The sequence below is a fragment of the Salmo salar genome, chromosome ssa01 (assembly GCF_905237065.1).
Source record: "Salmo salar chromosome ssa01, Ssal_v3.1, whole genome shotgun sequence".
NCBI lineage: Eukaryota > Metazoa > Chordata > Actinopteri > Salmoniformes > Salmonidae > Salmo > Salmo salar.
In genome coordinates, this window is record NC_059442.1 from 130,276,242 (window position 1) to 130,292,844 (window position 16,603).

Below are 16,603 nucleotides of genomic sequence, written 5' to 3' on the forward strand. Positions count from 1 at the left end.
TAGGCCGTCATTGTAAATAAGAATTTGTTCTTAACTGACTTGCCTTGTTTATACCTACATACCAGGCCACCCTAAGAAATGTAAAGGTTGTTTGAAGAGGCCAATGTTGGAAACTGTTTTTATAAAGTCTATGGTGGTTGAGGCCAACAAGGGCTATGGGGCCGCTATGAATAACACCAGCCTACTACTGACTGATAGATTTCTTTAGGGGAGGCTGCAGTTATTCTGTCTGGACTATGGCAAAATGAACTACTAGGCTAATCAAAGCAGCTGAGGAATTTCCCGTTCCACCTTAAATCGGGTTTGTTTGTGAAAAATATGGAGACGTTCTCTTTTTACGTGGAAGGGTGAAAGCCCCGCCCTGTAAACACTTGCAATGCATGAGTGAACTTCAACTGTCAAAAGTGGAAGACACATTAGCCTTTGAGCTGGGCGGTTTCCAATTATCAACATCGCCTTTGTAAGTGATCGCACATCAAGACGCTGTAGGTGTGATCGAGGCGCAATTTGTGCACAAAGCGCTGGATTGCACGGAGGCTGACGATCGAGAGGGATAACCTAGTGTCGTCCAAGAAGTGAACAAGTTCTAGGTTGTTTAGGGGGGCCGATTGTTGCCAATATGTCCAGGAATCCCATATTTGTGAGTCCATTCCACAGACCCCACTGTTTGGCCGCCGCCGCCCCAGCAGGAAAAGCCAAACTCACCCACCCTGGCAAAGCCATTCTAGCAGGTAAGGATACATTCATTCATCTTTCCTTGTGTAGGCTGATGATTTTGCTTCACAATTCAGGCAGCGTTCATTATAGCGCCTTGTTACGTAGTAACAATGCAAATCATTGTCACTGTGACAATACAATATATTATAAAGGTTTTTCTTTTTACTTTTGTAGTGGGCAGTCTGTTTGTAGCAAGACATTTCAACACTATTGCCTGCCTACTGTATAGAGCTTGCCATGGGAGGCAACATTGACGTGAACTTTGTTAATGTAGTAAATAATTATTTAAGTCTACCAATCTATTCAGCCTTTTTTCTTAATTTCTTCATGAACTACGTGTCAGTTGTTAGGGCGTATGGCACATTTGATCACAATATAGCAACACAATTATGTGCTGTGCTTGACAGGGTGTCCAAACCGCCTCTAAAACAGCACCAGTGGCAAGTAAGTATCCAATGTGCTTTGGCATGAGATATTCTATATCTGGTCATATACCTTGTTTTTTGTGACTGATGGGGGAGGTTTGTGACTCCAAAGTAACTAGTCACCCTTTGAGGGCGACTACTGTCTTCATGCACTGTGGAACTTGAGGAGTGGCATGAATCTGCAGCCTGCCTGGTGTGTGTGTATGTGTGTGCACATGGAGCTGCAATATGATCATTATTGAATGCATATGAGACTTTAGGAATACAAGACAGTATTCAATTGTTTGGAGAAAAAAATGTGTCTGCAATGTCTATGCCTGGATTGTCTTCAAATTGTGCACACCCAAAGTGCCCACCTCATTTTGACTATAGTTCAGGAGGACTGGCTGCATCTGTTGAACTATCAATTTGCCCTTTTAGCCTTTGATTCAACATGTCTGTGTGAGCGATCTGTTATTCATCTTGAAACCCAGACAAAAAATACCATGATTTAGGGGATTTTCACGAAATGTATTCCATAGCATGGTGCTTTGGAAGAAGGATTGTTGACATATATTTGACATTTGTATCTAAAAGCATAACAAAGAAATAATTAATAAAAGTTGGCATATTTATTACATTTTGGCTGTACCCAGGCCTCATTTAAGACTCCATGTTGGCGCAACAAAGCTAAAATGTGTGTCATATGAAGCTTTACCGCTTGCTCTGTAATATGAGTAGTATACTGATTTCAATAGAAATGTTCTTACATAAATGTATTAGTATAGTAAAATAAACATGAATATATAAAATGTTTGACTTGGCAATTTCTAAAAATATATTGTTGAACATAATATACTTTTTGGCAGCGTTTCCCAAACTCTGTCATGGGGACCCCAAGGGGTGCACGTTTTGGTTTTTGCCCTAGCACTACACAGCTGATTCAAATAATCATCCAGCTTTGATTATTTGAATTAGCGTGGAGGGCTAGGGCAAAAACCGAAATGAGTTTGGGAAACGCTGGTCTATGGGCATATTAATGTTCCAGAGTGGGCAATACAAGTAAAAGGAGGGCTGTGATTGGTTACATTGCCTACTATGACAATGTATTGAACATTTTGCTGAATCAATTATGGTTTATTTTCAATATTCATGTTTTTATATTTTGAAATATTCAAATGAATGTAAGAACTACTACTAATATTACAGAGCAAGCCGTAAAGCTTCATATGACAATCTTGTTTGCTTTGTAGCATCTACACACAAAATATTATGGAGGCTTTGGTATTGCTAAATTTTAGGTTAATAACTTAGGTTATTTCTCAATTATGCTGTTAGATTAAAATGTGTCAACAATCCTCCCTCCAAAGGACCATTCTATGATTAACGTTTTGTGAAAATCCTCCAAATCATGGTCATTTTTTGTCTGGGTTTCAAGAGGGATCACTCCTGTTCTACAAGGACACATGCTTTGCTCTAGTCGTCAGTTCCAGCGTGTGTAGAGTTAATTAGATGTGTCATGGTCCTTTTCTCTGGTAATTCCTGACCCCATGATCATACCAAAGCCCCCTTTCCCTTAGTCCAGCAGAGTGTAGTTATCATGGTTTATGAATGGGAGTTTGGCAGACTCCTCTCACTGTACAGGGGGCTGAGTGGGATGTGCCGGACACTGTAAAGCTAGGCCACAGAGGTAAGGTCCTTAGATGGAACCGTTGCTGCACGTGCATCCTTGAATGCAGTTGCACTACTTACTTTGTCTCTTTTGGGACAGTACATGGTGCCGCATTATTGAGGGCATTCATGGTTGATAACTCATGTGTTGCGTCAATTGCTTCTGTATCTTGCTTCTTGCAAGAGTAACAAGTGAACACTGATCCATTCCAATTCCTTGATATACTAGAAATATCTTCTCATATCAGGTGATAGAAACCATTTGTCTGTCTCAGTTCTCTGGCACATGTTTCAGGCCTGTTTCCCCATGTCTATCACCTACGCTTTCACCTGGAGTAAATTGTAAGCTATCGGGGCCTACTCATTTGCTCTCACAGGATAGATGAGAGCAATATGATGGATGTCTACCAGGAAGTGCTTTCACAATCAAACCAGATAAAGGAAAGGAGATGACGGGAAACCTTTTACACTACCAGTGAGATTCACCCAATAGTGTGAGTGCTTGACAGGGGGCTGAGGCCTGCAATGCAGTACAGTGCTGAATGTGCCTGAATCCATGAGCCATGATGACACAGCACAAACTGCACACACTTCTGCAGTTCCGAGAGCACACACACACTCCTGCACAGATGTACTGCTTCACACATGGCACACATGCAGCTGGTTTACAACACCCTTTCACCAGACCAGGGGTGCATACCCTCATCTACTCGAATGAAGGTCTATCTTGCGAAACATGCAGTCGTTTGGCTTGCTCCTTATCTCTCAGGTTGTGTGCCTTTTTATAATTCAGCTGACACCTTCTTCCTTCACTGCTTCCTTAGAATAGTAGAGTAGGGAATGAATGACTGGCATGTTATGAGGAAACAATTGGATGTCTAATTATAAAACATCTAACATTATGACAGGAAGAGCCGGGCACTAGGCAGAATTTCTAGCCTACTGTGTAATAACAAGATAATGAACATGAGCCTACTAGTGGAAAAAAAACGGACTCTTTAGGCAGCTTTTTGATAAGGGGAAGAAAGAAAATTCTGGGCTGGGCCCACGTCAGACAGACAACTCTCCCAACAAATCACGAGTTAGACATGCCAGAACGTTGTGATTCTAAACCAAAGTTTGCAGGAAAAACTTTGAAGGGGTTTTAGGTGAAAATAAGTTAATACATAAAAAACTGGCGATATGCACTCATTAAAAATAACCACTCATCTCCATCTTGCTAGCTACTATTTTGTTTTTTATTCAAGCGGATAAGGTAGTGACGGAGTTCCTCTATGCCAAACTAAAGTTTTCTGTTACATGCAGATTTGTTAAGCCGGAACATTAGAAAATTGTGGGAGGCAACCTGGATGTCTAGGGTTAGGGTGCTGTAGGTCATGTAACTATTTGTTACATGCAATATGCTTTGTGGACTTCAACGGACAGAGGTTGCGCTCCAGTTTTGTGATGAAACAAAGGTGTGGTTGAATTTATTCTAACACTGTGTCTTATTTCCTTGGCCTTAGGCCTATATATCACAGTCGCAAGGCATAGGAACTAACAGGTTATAGAGCAAACAACGTAAGTATCTCAACACATACACTATATATGCAAAAGTATGTGGACACCCCTTCAAATTAGAGGATTCAGCTATTTCAGCCACACCCGTTGCTGACAGGTATATAAAAATCGAGGACACCGTCATGCAGTCTCCATAGACAAACATTGCCAGTAGAATGTCCTTACTGAAGAGCTCTGTGACTTTCAACTTGGCACCTTAATAGGATGCCATCTTTCCAATAAGTCAGTTATTGTGAAGTGGAAATGTCAAGGAGCAACAACGGCTCAGCCGCGAAGTGGTAGGCCACACAAGCTCACAGAATGGGACTGCCGAATGCTGACGTGTGTAAAAATAGCCTGTCCTCGGTTGCAACACTCACTACCGAGTTCCAAATTTTCTCTGGAAGTAACGTCGGCACAAGAACTGTTCCTCTGGAGTTTTATAAAATGGGTTTCCATGGCCGAGCAGCCGCACACAAGCCTAAGATCACCATGCGCAATGCCAAGCATTGGCTGGAGTGGTGTAAAGCTTGCCGCCATTGGACTCTGGAGCAGTGGAAGCGCGCTCTCTGGAGTGACGAATCGCGCTAAACCATCTGGCAGTCTGACGGATTAATCTTGGATTGGCAAACGCCATGGGAACGCTACCTGCCCCCAATGCATAGTGCCAACTGTAAAGTTTGGTGGAGGAGGAATAATGGTCTGGGGCTGTTTGTTCATGGTTCGGGCTAGGCCCCTTAGTTCCAGTGAAGGGAAATCTTAGCGCTACAGCATACATTGACATTCTAGATGATTCTGTGCTTCCAACTTTGTGGCAACAGTTTGGGGAAGGCCCTTTCCTGTTTCGACATGAGAATGTCACTGTGCACAAAGCGAGGTTCATACAGAAATGGTTTGTCGAGATCAGTGTGGAAGAACATGACTGGGCTGCACAGAGCTCTGACCTCAACCCTATCGAACACTTTTGGGATGAATTGGAACGCCGACTGCAAGCCAGGCTTAATCGCCCAACATCAGTGCCCGACCTCACTAATGCTCTTGTGGCTGAATGGAAGCAAGTCCCCGCAGCAATGTTCCAACATCTAGTGGAAAGCCTTTCAGAAAAGTGGAGGCTGTTATAGCAGCAAAAGAGTAAACAAGTCCATATTAATGCCCATGATTATGGAATGAGATGTTCGGCAAGCTGGTGTCCACATATTTTGTCATGTAGTGTAGGTTGTAATATGGCTTTTGGGGGGGGGGGCTTGGCTTCCCCAGTGATTTAAAAAATAAATAAATAAAAAAATTATAATATTTTGTATTTTTGACATTTTTTTTGCCACACGCCACTACTAAGAGGGACTAACTGTGTGTGTGCTTGTGGATAATGAAGTGTTGCATGACCATTCCTGTGTGGGACTGACCGCCCTGCATGCTTGTGTGTAGAGGTGAAAGGCATGCTGAAGTCCAGAGCCTCAACAAATGTCTCTTTCAGAAGCAGCAGCATGGGGTTGATGTTTAGACTCAACCAGGACGTTTCCCACACACACATTAGGGACAGCTTTCCCCACTTCAAATCTTACAGGTTTTCAATGGGGATTGTTCAGTTAACTGGTTAGAGATCCGTGGTTGAGCACGCTATGTTATCACATAACTGTTTGAGAACTTGGAAGACTCATATGGAGTTGCCCCTTGAACTCTATCGGTTTATGACGACTCTGTGTGAGAAAGGCGTCCACATGCTTCTCAGCCGAAACAGTTCGGTAGAGTTGGTGCATATGTTATGACGACATTTTGTGACATCTTTGTTCGTATGGACTTCGGTGAGGGGTTTTTCGGCTGTTCGGGCTCACCACTTTTTTTCTGGAGGCAAGCCGAAGTTCGGAGCCGAAGTCTACGCTCCTTCGTCGGTGGTTGGTCAACAGTAGGGATTCTAAAATAAAGTTTCTGTTATTCAACGAGAGACGACTCGTTTTCATTCACCAAACAACTTAGTTAGATGTAAAACTGCGCGAAAGATCTATTCGGCAAAAACGTCAAAATGAATGACAGATTTCTTGAATTCTCTTAGATTAGTTATATATTGAGTAAGCGTACACTGGCTACGGCGTCTCAAAATGGACAAACAGGACTTTTTCTCGTTCTTTTTCTTTCTCGGTACTTTAAGGGAGTATGCGAGCACACTCGTTCGGCTAGCTGAGTTCCGAACTGAAACATGCTGACGTCTCTCTGTCAGTGGAAGCACACCCCCACTGATCAGAGCAGAGGGGCGTATCCTGTGGGCAGAAACCCAGCTCAGCCAATCAGAGCCCTTCTTTCTGTTAGCCGTTCAACTGCAGATGTGTGGCGCTCCGGCTGTTAAGGTGGAACCAGGAGGTTACAGAGAAAAGTCCTCTAAGTCCTCTAATAACATATATTTTTTAAATCTGTTATTGAGACACTGATGATATTTTAAAATATTTTATTTGTGAATGTAGTAATAACACGTTAAACATAAAATGATGGCATCTATTCAGCCAGCAGAGAAGACACAAGCCTTTAACTGAACTGGTCTGTTGTTCCAGATGGAGCAGGGGGTATAGAGATCAGCCTAACGACCATAACTTTTCTGTCTCTTTTTCTCTCTCTAGGTGGTATTGCTGGAGGAATAGAGATCTGTATTACATTCCCTACAGAGTATGTGAAGACTCAGCTGCAGTTGGATGAGAAGGCCAACCCTCCCAGATATAAAGGCATCGGTGTGTATCTCAAATCAAGTGTTATTTGTCACATACTACATGCTTCAACAGGTGTAGACTAACATTTACATTTTACATTTAAGTCATTTAGCAGACGCTCTTATCCAGAGCGACTTACAAATTGGTGCATTCACCTTATGATATCCAGTGGAACAACAACTTTACAATGGTGCATCTAAATCATTTTTTTTTTTGGGGGGGGGGGGTAGAAGGATTACTTTATCCTATCCTAGGTATTCCTTAAAGAGGTGGGGTTTCAGGTGAAATGCGTACTTACGGGGCCTTTTCCAACAATGCAGAGTTAAAGATTCTATTTAAATGAATACAAAGTGACATGAGGAATAAATTCAATGAATAAAAATAATAAGTAAAAATAATTGGGCTATATACAGGGAGTTCCAGTACCGAGTCGATGTGCATGGGTACGAGGTCATTGACGTTGTATGTACAGTAGCAGTCAAAAGTTAGGACACACCTACTCATTCAAGGGTTTTTCTTTATTTTTACTATTTTCTACATTGTAGTATAATAGTGAAGACATTAAAATTATGACATAACACATATGGAATAATGTAGTAACCAAAAAAGTGTTAAACAAATCAAAATAGATTTTATTTTTGAGATTCTTCAAAGTAGCCACCCTTTGCCTTGATGACAACTTTGCACACTCTTGGCATTCTCTCAACCAGCATCATGAGGAATGCTTTCCAACAGTCTTGACGGAGTTCCCACATATGCTGAGCACTTGTTGGCTGCATTTCCTTCACTCTGCGGTCCAACTCATCCCAAACCATCTCAATTGGGAGGATGTCGGGTGATTGTGGAGGCCAGGTCATCTGATGCAGCACTCCATCACTCTCCTTCTTGGTCAAATAGCCCTTACACAGCCTGGAGGTGTGTTGGGTCATTGTCCTGTTGAAAAACAAATGATTGTCCCACTGAGCGCAAACCAGATGGGATGGTGTATCGCTGCAGAATCTTGTAGTATATTTTGATTTGTTTAACACTTGTTTGATTACTACATGATTCCATATGTGTTATTTCATAGCTTTGATGTCTTCACTATTATTCTATAATGTAGGAAATAGTACAAATAAAGAAACTCTTGAATGAGTAGGTGTGTCCAAACCTTTGACTGGTACTGTACATAGTAGGGGTATAGTGACTAGATAGACAGTAGCAGCAGTATACTGTATGTGGTGAGTGTTAAAGCGTGTGTGGCGTCCGTATGCATGTGTGCACATGTTATGTGTGTGGGCGTATGTAGTGTGTGTTGGGGTGTCAGTTTTAGTATGCGTGGGTAGAGTCCAGTGTGTGTGTGTGCATAGAGTTAGTGCAAAAAAGGGTCAATGCAGGTAGTCCTGGTAGCCGTTTGATTAGCTAATTAGCTGTCTTGTTAAGCAGTCTCATGGCTTGGGGGTAGAAGCTGTTAAGGATCCTCTTGGTTCCAGACCTGGTGCACTGACACAGCTTGCCAATAGTTGCTCCTAAACAGGAGAGGGAATTATTTGTTTTTTGACAGCATCCCATTTGTTTTAAACACAAACCTTCCATACATGTTTACCTATGGAAGAAGGTCAAAGTGACTTTTTGGACCTGAATGCCAAAACATTCAGTTGACCCATTTTGCATACCCCACCCTACCATGAGACATCCATGTCTTCATCACTGGAAAAGATAAACGGTTGAGTTTGATATAATTTAAAAGCTAAAAAAAATGGGTTGTCAAACTGTTTAATCATTTATTGAATGATACTTTTTTTAAATAGGAATTATCAATTATCCAAAAATGCATTAACTTAGATTCTTTTCATATTCGCATATTTTGTAGCTTAGACCATATTTTATTTACATTGTCTGATGTTTTTGTGTTGTGCCCGCCATCGGTTGAGACACAACATGCTCTTGAATACTGTGTGGGTGTCATCAGCTGTTTGCAGTAGACCTTACAGGAGGCCTTACATGTCAGATTAATTAAAAGCCTTGATCAAAGGATCTGTAAATCAATAGGAGAGATCCAAAGTGGAAATGTTTGTGTATTAAAACAGTGGCTCAATCAATCAAATGTATTTATAAAGCCCTTTTTACATCAGCCAATGTCACAAAGTGCTATACAGAAACCCAGCCTAAAACCCCAAACAGCAAGCAATGCAGATGTAGAAGCACGGTGGCTAGGAAAAACTCCCTAGAAAGACCGGAACCTAGGAAGAAACCTAGAGAGGAACCAGGCTCTGAGGGGTGGCCAGTCCTCTTCTGGCTGTGCCGGGTGGAGATTATAACAGAACATGCCCGTGATGTTCAAACGTTCATAGATGACCAGCAGGGTCAAATAATAATAATCACAGTGTTGGTAGAGGGTGCAACAGGTCAGCACCTCAGGAGTAAATGTCAGTTGGCTTTTAAGAGCGAGAGAGCTCTTAAATTCACACTGGATAAGACAGGAGAAATACTCCAGATATAACAGACTGACCCTAGCCCCCCGACACAAACTATTGCAGAATAATTACTGGAGACTGAGACAGGAGGGGTCGGGAGACACTGTGGCCCAGTCCGACTATACCCTCGGACAGGGCCAACCAGGCAGGATATAACCAGACCCACTTTGCCGAAGCCAGCCCCCACACCACTACACTGCTAGTGAGTGCCAGCCCCTTTCCTGAGAACTTCAGAGCTTCCTGTGTGTGTGTGTTCAGCCTAGCCGTGTTATCTGTATGTTCAGAGTCACTGGACTTTGGCCTGGAGTCTGTCTGAAACAACATGTTAGTCAGTCAGTACTGAGATTTCCCACTCCTGGACTTAACTGTAGCTGCTAGCACCATGAGTCTCACTAACAGTTTCCTGTACCCGTACAATGCACTAAGTTATTTGTTAAAATACCGTTGAATGTTCCACAGGTAACATGCAAAAAAACAACTCAAAGTGATTTGAAATATCTGCAGTTGACTGTGTATGTTTTGTGTCCTCTCTCACTCTGATTCTCTGTCCATCTCTTCCTTACCCTCCCTGTAGTTGACTGTGTGAAGCAGACGGTAGACGGTTATGGGGTGAGGGGTCTGTACAGAGGGCTTAGCTCATTGCTCTATGGCTCCATACCCAAAGCAGCTGTCAGGTACACACACATCACACTACACACTGTCAATCTCTCTGCCTCATCCTCTGTCTCGGTCCATTTTTAATATGTCCCTAACATCCTCTCTCTCTCTATCAGGTTTGGTGTGTTTGAGTTCCTCAGTAATAAGATGCGTGATGAGAGTGGGAAGCTGGACAGTACCCGGGGTCTTTTCTGTGGCCTGGGGGCTGGAGTGGCTGAGGCTGTGGTGGTGGTCTGCCCCATGGAGACGGTCAAGGTTTGTGTGTCTTAAACGACTTTAGGAAATCTTAAACTGTTATCTGCATGTGTCGGTGTGTGACGTTACTAGTTTATAAAACAAAGGTCTGCATATAATTTTAATCTGTGTCGTTCTCTTGTCATTTCAGGTAAAGTTTATCCATGACCAATCGTCAGCCAACCCAAAGTACCGGGGATTCTTCCATGGAGTCAGGGAGATCATCAGAACAGAAGGTAAGGAAGGGAGACAGACACCGTGTGAGTTTACTGCCACCCAATGTTCCCCCGAGACTGCCTCGCAGCTCCCCCAGGACTGCCGCACAGAATAAATATCAGCCCACAGAGAGAACCACGAGATTGAACTTCACTCAACTTTCTAGAGCAGTGGTCACCAACCGGTCGATCTCCAAGGCATTCCTAGTCGATCAGCAAACATTTTAGTGAAACCCCCCCCCCCCCGTAAAGCCTTGTTCCAATTTCTTTTTGTTGTCTGGGGCTGTTGTCTGTAGGCGCACCCGAATCAGGTGAACTGTTGCCATTTTGAACCATTTCATGTGTCTGAAGGTACAAACTCTGCCTTCCCGGCGGCTCCGGAGAGCTAATCAAGTGCTCTATAGGCCTACCGCTGGTAATCTCAGATTACTGTCTCTGCAGTGACGTAGCCGGCATAAAGTTGATACTGTGAGATTTCAAAACGTTTAAAACCATGACTAGAGACTGTCAACGTATACAGCAAAGAGCTGCTGTTTTTATGAGTGAGTTCATGTTTAAGTTCTTACTCAGCACTGTCAACACTTTGTGTTCAACACTTTTATAAGCAATAATATGTGCGTTCTTCCTATTTCAACTCATCGCTACAACAAGCACTGTAGCAGAAATTAATGAGTAGGAAAATGTATCTATAGGCTTGCGTTGTTATTATTAGTGGCTCAAGGAATATTTCACTTTCTCTGTTCATAGGAGTAACAACTTGAATTTGTGCATGAGGCAAAAAATGATGTGGTGCGACTCGAGTTTCGCCATCAGCTGGAAGACTGTTTCCCTTTTTGGTCAGTGTCAGCGGAGGGATGTTGAGAGACGGACCCTCAGTCTGCTGCTCTCTCTCTCCACTGACACTGACCACAAAATGCAGGCACCATCAGCCCAGTAAAATAAAAAGAGAATTATTTAAATGTATGCTCACTCAGCTGTGACTCACAAGTAATACAACAAAGGATCTATTACCGGGGTGATCATATAGCCTACCTCCAAAAAATGGCCCGAACTGCAATGCATTGGCAGGGCAATTCAAGCAAAGCCAATATGTGGTGACAATGTATTGGGCCTATAGCTTACTGCACAAACCTCATTGCTACAGTACTGTTTTTAATTGGTTAATGTTGCACAGGCTTACGTTTTTTAAGTCATGTTTAAAAATAAATCTGAGCGGTAGATCTCGGCTTGCGTTTTGACTCAAAGTGATCTTGACTCAGAAAAGGTGTTGTATTTTGAGACAGGCTTGAATAAGCTCAGTAGTCAATAGGCAGAGGGTAGCATAATTTGTCTGATTCTCTGTAATAGTGGTATGGGAATAATAATGCATTTAATTTTGTAAAGTAGTTTCTTGCATCAAACAACATTTTCAGTCTCCTTGTCTGAAGGATAGTGGTAAACAGTTTAATGTCAAGCCCTCCATGTTTTTTTTCAAAAGTCTCACTGCCACATTGAACACCACACATTGGCTGCTACTGTAGGTTGAATAATAGAACAGCTATTTCCATGTTAAAATGTATTGCATTTTAATAATTTATTGTTAAAACGAGAGGCTGCCTGGATCTTTAATTTAAAGACCCTTGCTCCCTTCGGTCTCAACATAGACTTTGATCTGAAGCCATTCTTGTGATTATTGTGATTTTGCCATTGTAATTGTTTGTTAGATACATTTTAGACTACAAATGCTATGATCGTATGCTATCCATTTGTTTGTCTTTTTGTATGTTCTTTGTATGCCATTTTTTTAAATATTTGAGTTAACCAATGATATTAGGCCATACTTGGCCATGATTACAAACACCTGTGTGTCTCTTGACACTATATAAATGACTCATCTCGCAGTGTTTGTGATGATACCCTGATGAAGACAGCTTCGCTGTCGAAACGTTGGTTATTACATTTTTGCATCTGAGCTCTTAGAGTGTGCGGCTTTCCTTTATTTTCTAGTGTTCTACTCCGCTAGCCAGCACCTCGCCTTAATAGGTGTGCGTTTCTTTCTTTTTTCATGTCGTCGTTCAGCCACGACTCGGTGAAACATAAGATATTACAGTTTAATGTCCCATTGGTAGTTTAATCTTGCTCGTAGGTCATCGATTTTATTTTCCAATGATTGCATGTTTGCCAATAGAACGGATGGCAGTGTAGTTTTACTTGCTCGCCTACAAATTCTCAGAAGGAAGTCCGACCTGTGTGTTGATATGTTGTGTTATCTATGTCTCCTCCAGGCCTGAGGGGGACGTACCAGGGTCTGACAGCCACGGTACTGAAACAGGGATCCAACCAGGCCATTCGCTTCTACGTCATGACATCTCTAAGGAACTGGTACAAAGGTGTGTGTGTTGTGTGTGATCGACTGAGTTTGAACCCTTCTCTCCTGTGTGTGCGTGTGTTGTTTACCTGTGTGTGTGTTTATCCAGAGTGTCTCACTGCTCTGTCTCTCTCTGTTCCCTAGGTGAAGACCCTAACAAGGCCATTAACCCTCTGGTCACGGGAGCATTCGGAGCCTTCGCTGGAGCTGTCAGTGTGTTTGGAAACACTCCTCTGGATGTCATCAAAACCAGGATGCAGGTACACACCACCATTATTAATGACCTGGTCACATGCAGTGAATTGAATCTCTTTTACTATACTTGTATCGTTTTGTTAGTTAAACCCTGTCCTTCTCTCTACTAACAGGGTCTGGAGGCTCACAAGTACAAAAGCACCCTGGACTGTGCCGTCAAGATCATGAAGCATGAGGGACCTAAAGCGTAAGTGTCTCTGTACACACTAACTTTGACCTTCTGTCTCATTTTCATCGATTTGTATCAGACATAATTGTATTGATCCTGTGTCTGCCCTTTGCCTCCTTCCTTCATTATTTACTTTCTCCCCAGGTTCTATAAGGGTACAGTCCCCAGGCTGGGCAGGGTGTGTATGGACGTAGCCATCGTCTTCATAATCTACGAGGAGGTGGTGAAGGTCCTTAACAAAGTCTGGAAGACTGACTGAGATCACGTTTCCATGACAACCAGCATGAGTGGATAACCCCTGGCAGGGCGGGGCTATGGCCTGATTCCAAACCCAATCCCTCTGCCCTTTCCTTAGGTTTTCCATGACTTGCTACCTCCTTACAGATCTAACATGGCTGGTTATATTTCATTCCAAATAAGTTGGTCTCTGTCCCCTGCCATTTTTTGCTTAGTCAGTTGGAATGAAATGCAGCCATGATAGGTGTAAACAATCTGGGGATGAGTGCACTTCGCCTATGATCCTATTGGGATTACTACTATCATATTGTTTATACCTACTGCCTCTGTTCTTCTTTATATCCACAGGGGGGAGTGAGTAAGGGCACATGGGTAGGGTGAGGGATTTGGCCTATATGACTGGAATAATGGGAACACTGTATCATTCCAGAGAAGTGTCTTAGACCGACAGTGCTTCAGTTCACGAATGGCTATTATTAACATCTTATGTTGTACATTAATCAAAGGTGAAACAATACTTATAGCTAAAACCCAATATAATGTGATGTAAATCAAAGGGAAAAACTTGAAATGAGGAGGAGGATCAAAGGCTTTTAACTCCAAAGACCATGTTGTATATTTAACATGATGGTGTGACCCAGTGAAATGGGTCTGGCAGAGAAGTGGAGGCCGTCGTTCTTACACGTGATAGCACTACAACAGACATGCCTGTTCACGTGTCACATGGGTGTTGTTTTCCAGGTTTAATGCAGGTCTGAAATTTAGCTGCTTTACATACCTGAGTGCAATTACAACACAATGCCTTATATATCATTATATTCAGAGATATCTTTATGGTAGAGAGATACTATATGTACAGTGCCATGAAAAAGTATATGCCCCCTTTCTGAGTTTCTCTATTTTTGCATATTTTTTTATACTGAATGTTATCAGATATTCAACCAAAAGGGTGTTTACAAATAACAAAAAAGATATACGCATTTTATTTATTTAACAGTTTGCTTACTGGGACTTCTAATTTTGCGAGGGGCAGCATTTTTTGGACTCGCTTAGGGTGGCAGAACAGCAAGGACTGGCCCTGCTTCCAATAGTCTTGATGATCATCCAGGTGCTTATTGGCCAACTTGTCAACTTTTTGGAGGACATGGGTCCGTATATGCCTAGCAAAAACCAAACCAGGCATTCCACAGTAAGAACCTTACACCAACGATCAATCATAGGAGTCTAGGTGTAATTTAGATTTTGGCCACCAGAGGCAGCAGGGGTTCAAACTATACTACATTTTATTTCTTGGACCTTCAGTATGACAAATCAGAGCAAAATTACTGAATGTAAGTACATTTATTTACCTTCAGAGGTGAATGTATCAAACCAGTTGATGTGATAAGTGTTTTGTTGTTGTGCACTCAATAAATAGCATGGCTTTTTTTTTTTTTACTGTAATAGCTACTGTAAATTGGACACTGCAGTTAGATTAACAATAATTTAAGCTTTCTGCCCATATAAGACATGTCTATGTCCTGAAAAGTTGGCTGTTGTTTACAACGTCATTCTAGTCACATTAGCTCACGTTAGCAACAACCGTCCCGGTTTAGGGACACCGATCCCGTAGAGTTTAAAGCAGTTCTGCATGGAAGAGTGGGCCAAAATTCCTCCACAGCGACGTGAGAGACTGATCAAGAACTACAGGAAATGTTTGGTTGAAGTCATTGCAGCTAAAGGTGGCACACAACCAGTTATTGAGTGTAAGGGGGCAATTACTTTTTCACAGAGGGGCATTTGGTGTTGCAGCATAATTTTTTTCATGAAATAAGTAAGTAATTGTCATTTGTTCACTCAGGTTCCCTTTATCTTGTATTAGGTTTTGGTTGAAGACCTGATAACATTCAGTAAAATTAGAAAGGGGGCAAATACTTTTTCACAGCACTGTATGTAGTAGTATAATAATAATTGTTGTGACCATAGAATTAAAATAAGAACTCCGTTTTTAATAACTACCCATTCTTATTCTATGGTTGTCATAACCCTGTTTTGGCATAGAATTAAGAATGAGAATCCTAATTAAATAGTATTTTAATAGGATCTCTATGTTTTTTGGTGTCCGTCGAGTACAGTATACTCAGACATTCTGTAGAATGAACCAACACTTTTCAAGTGAATTACATAACAACTGACCAAAATTGAGATGGTGAGGGACTTTGCAGTTGTAAATGTGAAACATCAGAAATATATTTACATAATGATTGCTTGTGGCTGCAAATGTCGTTTATGATGGTTTTAGAAATCTGGTATAACATCTCTAGTGCTACTAATGTCTAAAATTGAAATGATTCATGTAGCATGTCTTAGCTGGGTCAGTTTTTCCTCACTGACTTACAGTATGATATAATAACACTTAATCATTGTTTTTAAAGTGTTTATTTGATATAGACAGTAACACAGTGCAATGATGCCTTGCTGAGATGTTTATCAAATCGACTGGTACTAGTTGACAGTATAGTTTACCAGACCATCTTTGTAATGCAGCCTTGAGTAATTCAATGTGATGAGATATTGCCTGGTAATGTTACCTGGCAGTTATAGTAAGTATAAATGCCCTTGGATTTACAATTGATCATTACATATTTTCTTGGTAGTGTTAGTGGAGGGGATGGGGACACCAGTTTTTATTTAAGATTTCTAGATATATCTTTTGCAAAACCTAATAGACATTTTTCATGAAACAATACATTTGCCACTGTCATGGTCTGCCCAATGTAAAATACATCTATTTTTTATGCTCCAAGACAAGATCTTATGTAAGCATGTTTTATTGAAAGACCATGCACAGTCATTGCAGATTGTAGTGCCTGAGAGACATTTGTAACATTTGCATTTGGGATTTTGAATATGCCATGTGTGCATTAAAGAGTGTAAAGGATTGTATACAAGATGAATGAGTCTGTTTTGCCTCTTATGACAGGATGATTTTTAAAGTGTTTTAGGCATCTTACAACTGAAGTATTG

General features: G+C 41.6%; 1 protein-coding gene across 1 annotated transcript; it reads left to right on the forward strand.

Moving 5' to 3' along the window:
• Positions 1-373: 373 nt before the first annotated feature.
• LOC106562714 (tricarboxylate transport protein B, mitochondrial) lies at positions 374-16,527 on the forward strand. The gene is made up of 9 exons (XM_014127707.2): positions 374-731; positions 6,941-7,048; positions 10,058-10,157; positions 10,257-10,395; positions 10,526-10,610; positions 12,854-12,958; positions 13,081-13,196; positions 13,305-13,378; positions 13,505-16,527. The coding sequence occupies exons 1-9, from the start codon at positions 620-622 to the stop codon at positions 13,617-13,619; spliced, it is 954 nt and encodes a 317-aa protein (XP_013983182.1). The 5' UTR covers positions 374-619; the 3' UTR covers positions 13,620-16,527.
• Positions 16,528-16,603: the final 76 nt, after the last annotated feature.

Coding starts and splice junctions, on each gene's coding strand:
- LOC106562714 (XM_014127707.2), top strand. CDS start 620: ATGTCCAGGAATCCCATATTTGTGAGTCCATTCCACAGACCCCACTGT. Junction 10,396..10,525: donor GCCCCATGGAGACGGTCAAG/GTTTGTGTGTCT, acceptor TTGTCATTTCAG/GTAAAGTTTATCCATGACCA. Junction 12,959..13,080: donor TCTAAGGAACTGGTACAAAG/GTGTGTGTGTTG, acceptor TCTGTTCCCTAG/GTGAAGACCCTAACAAGGCC.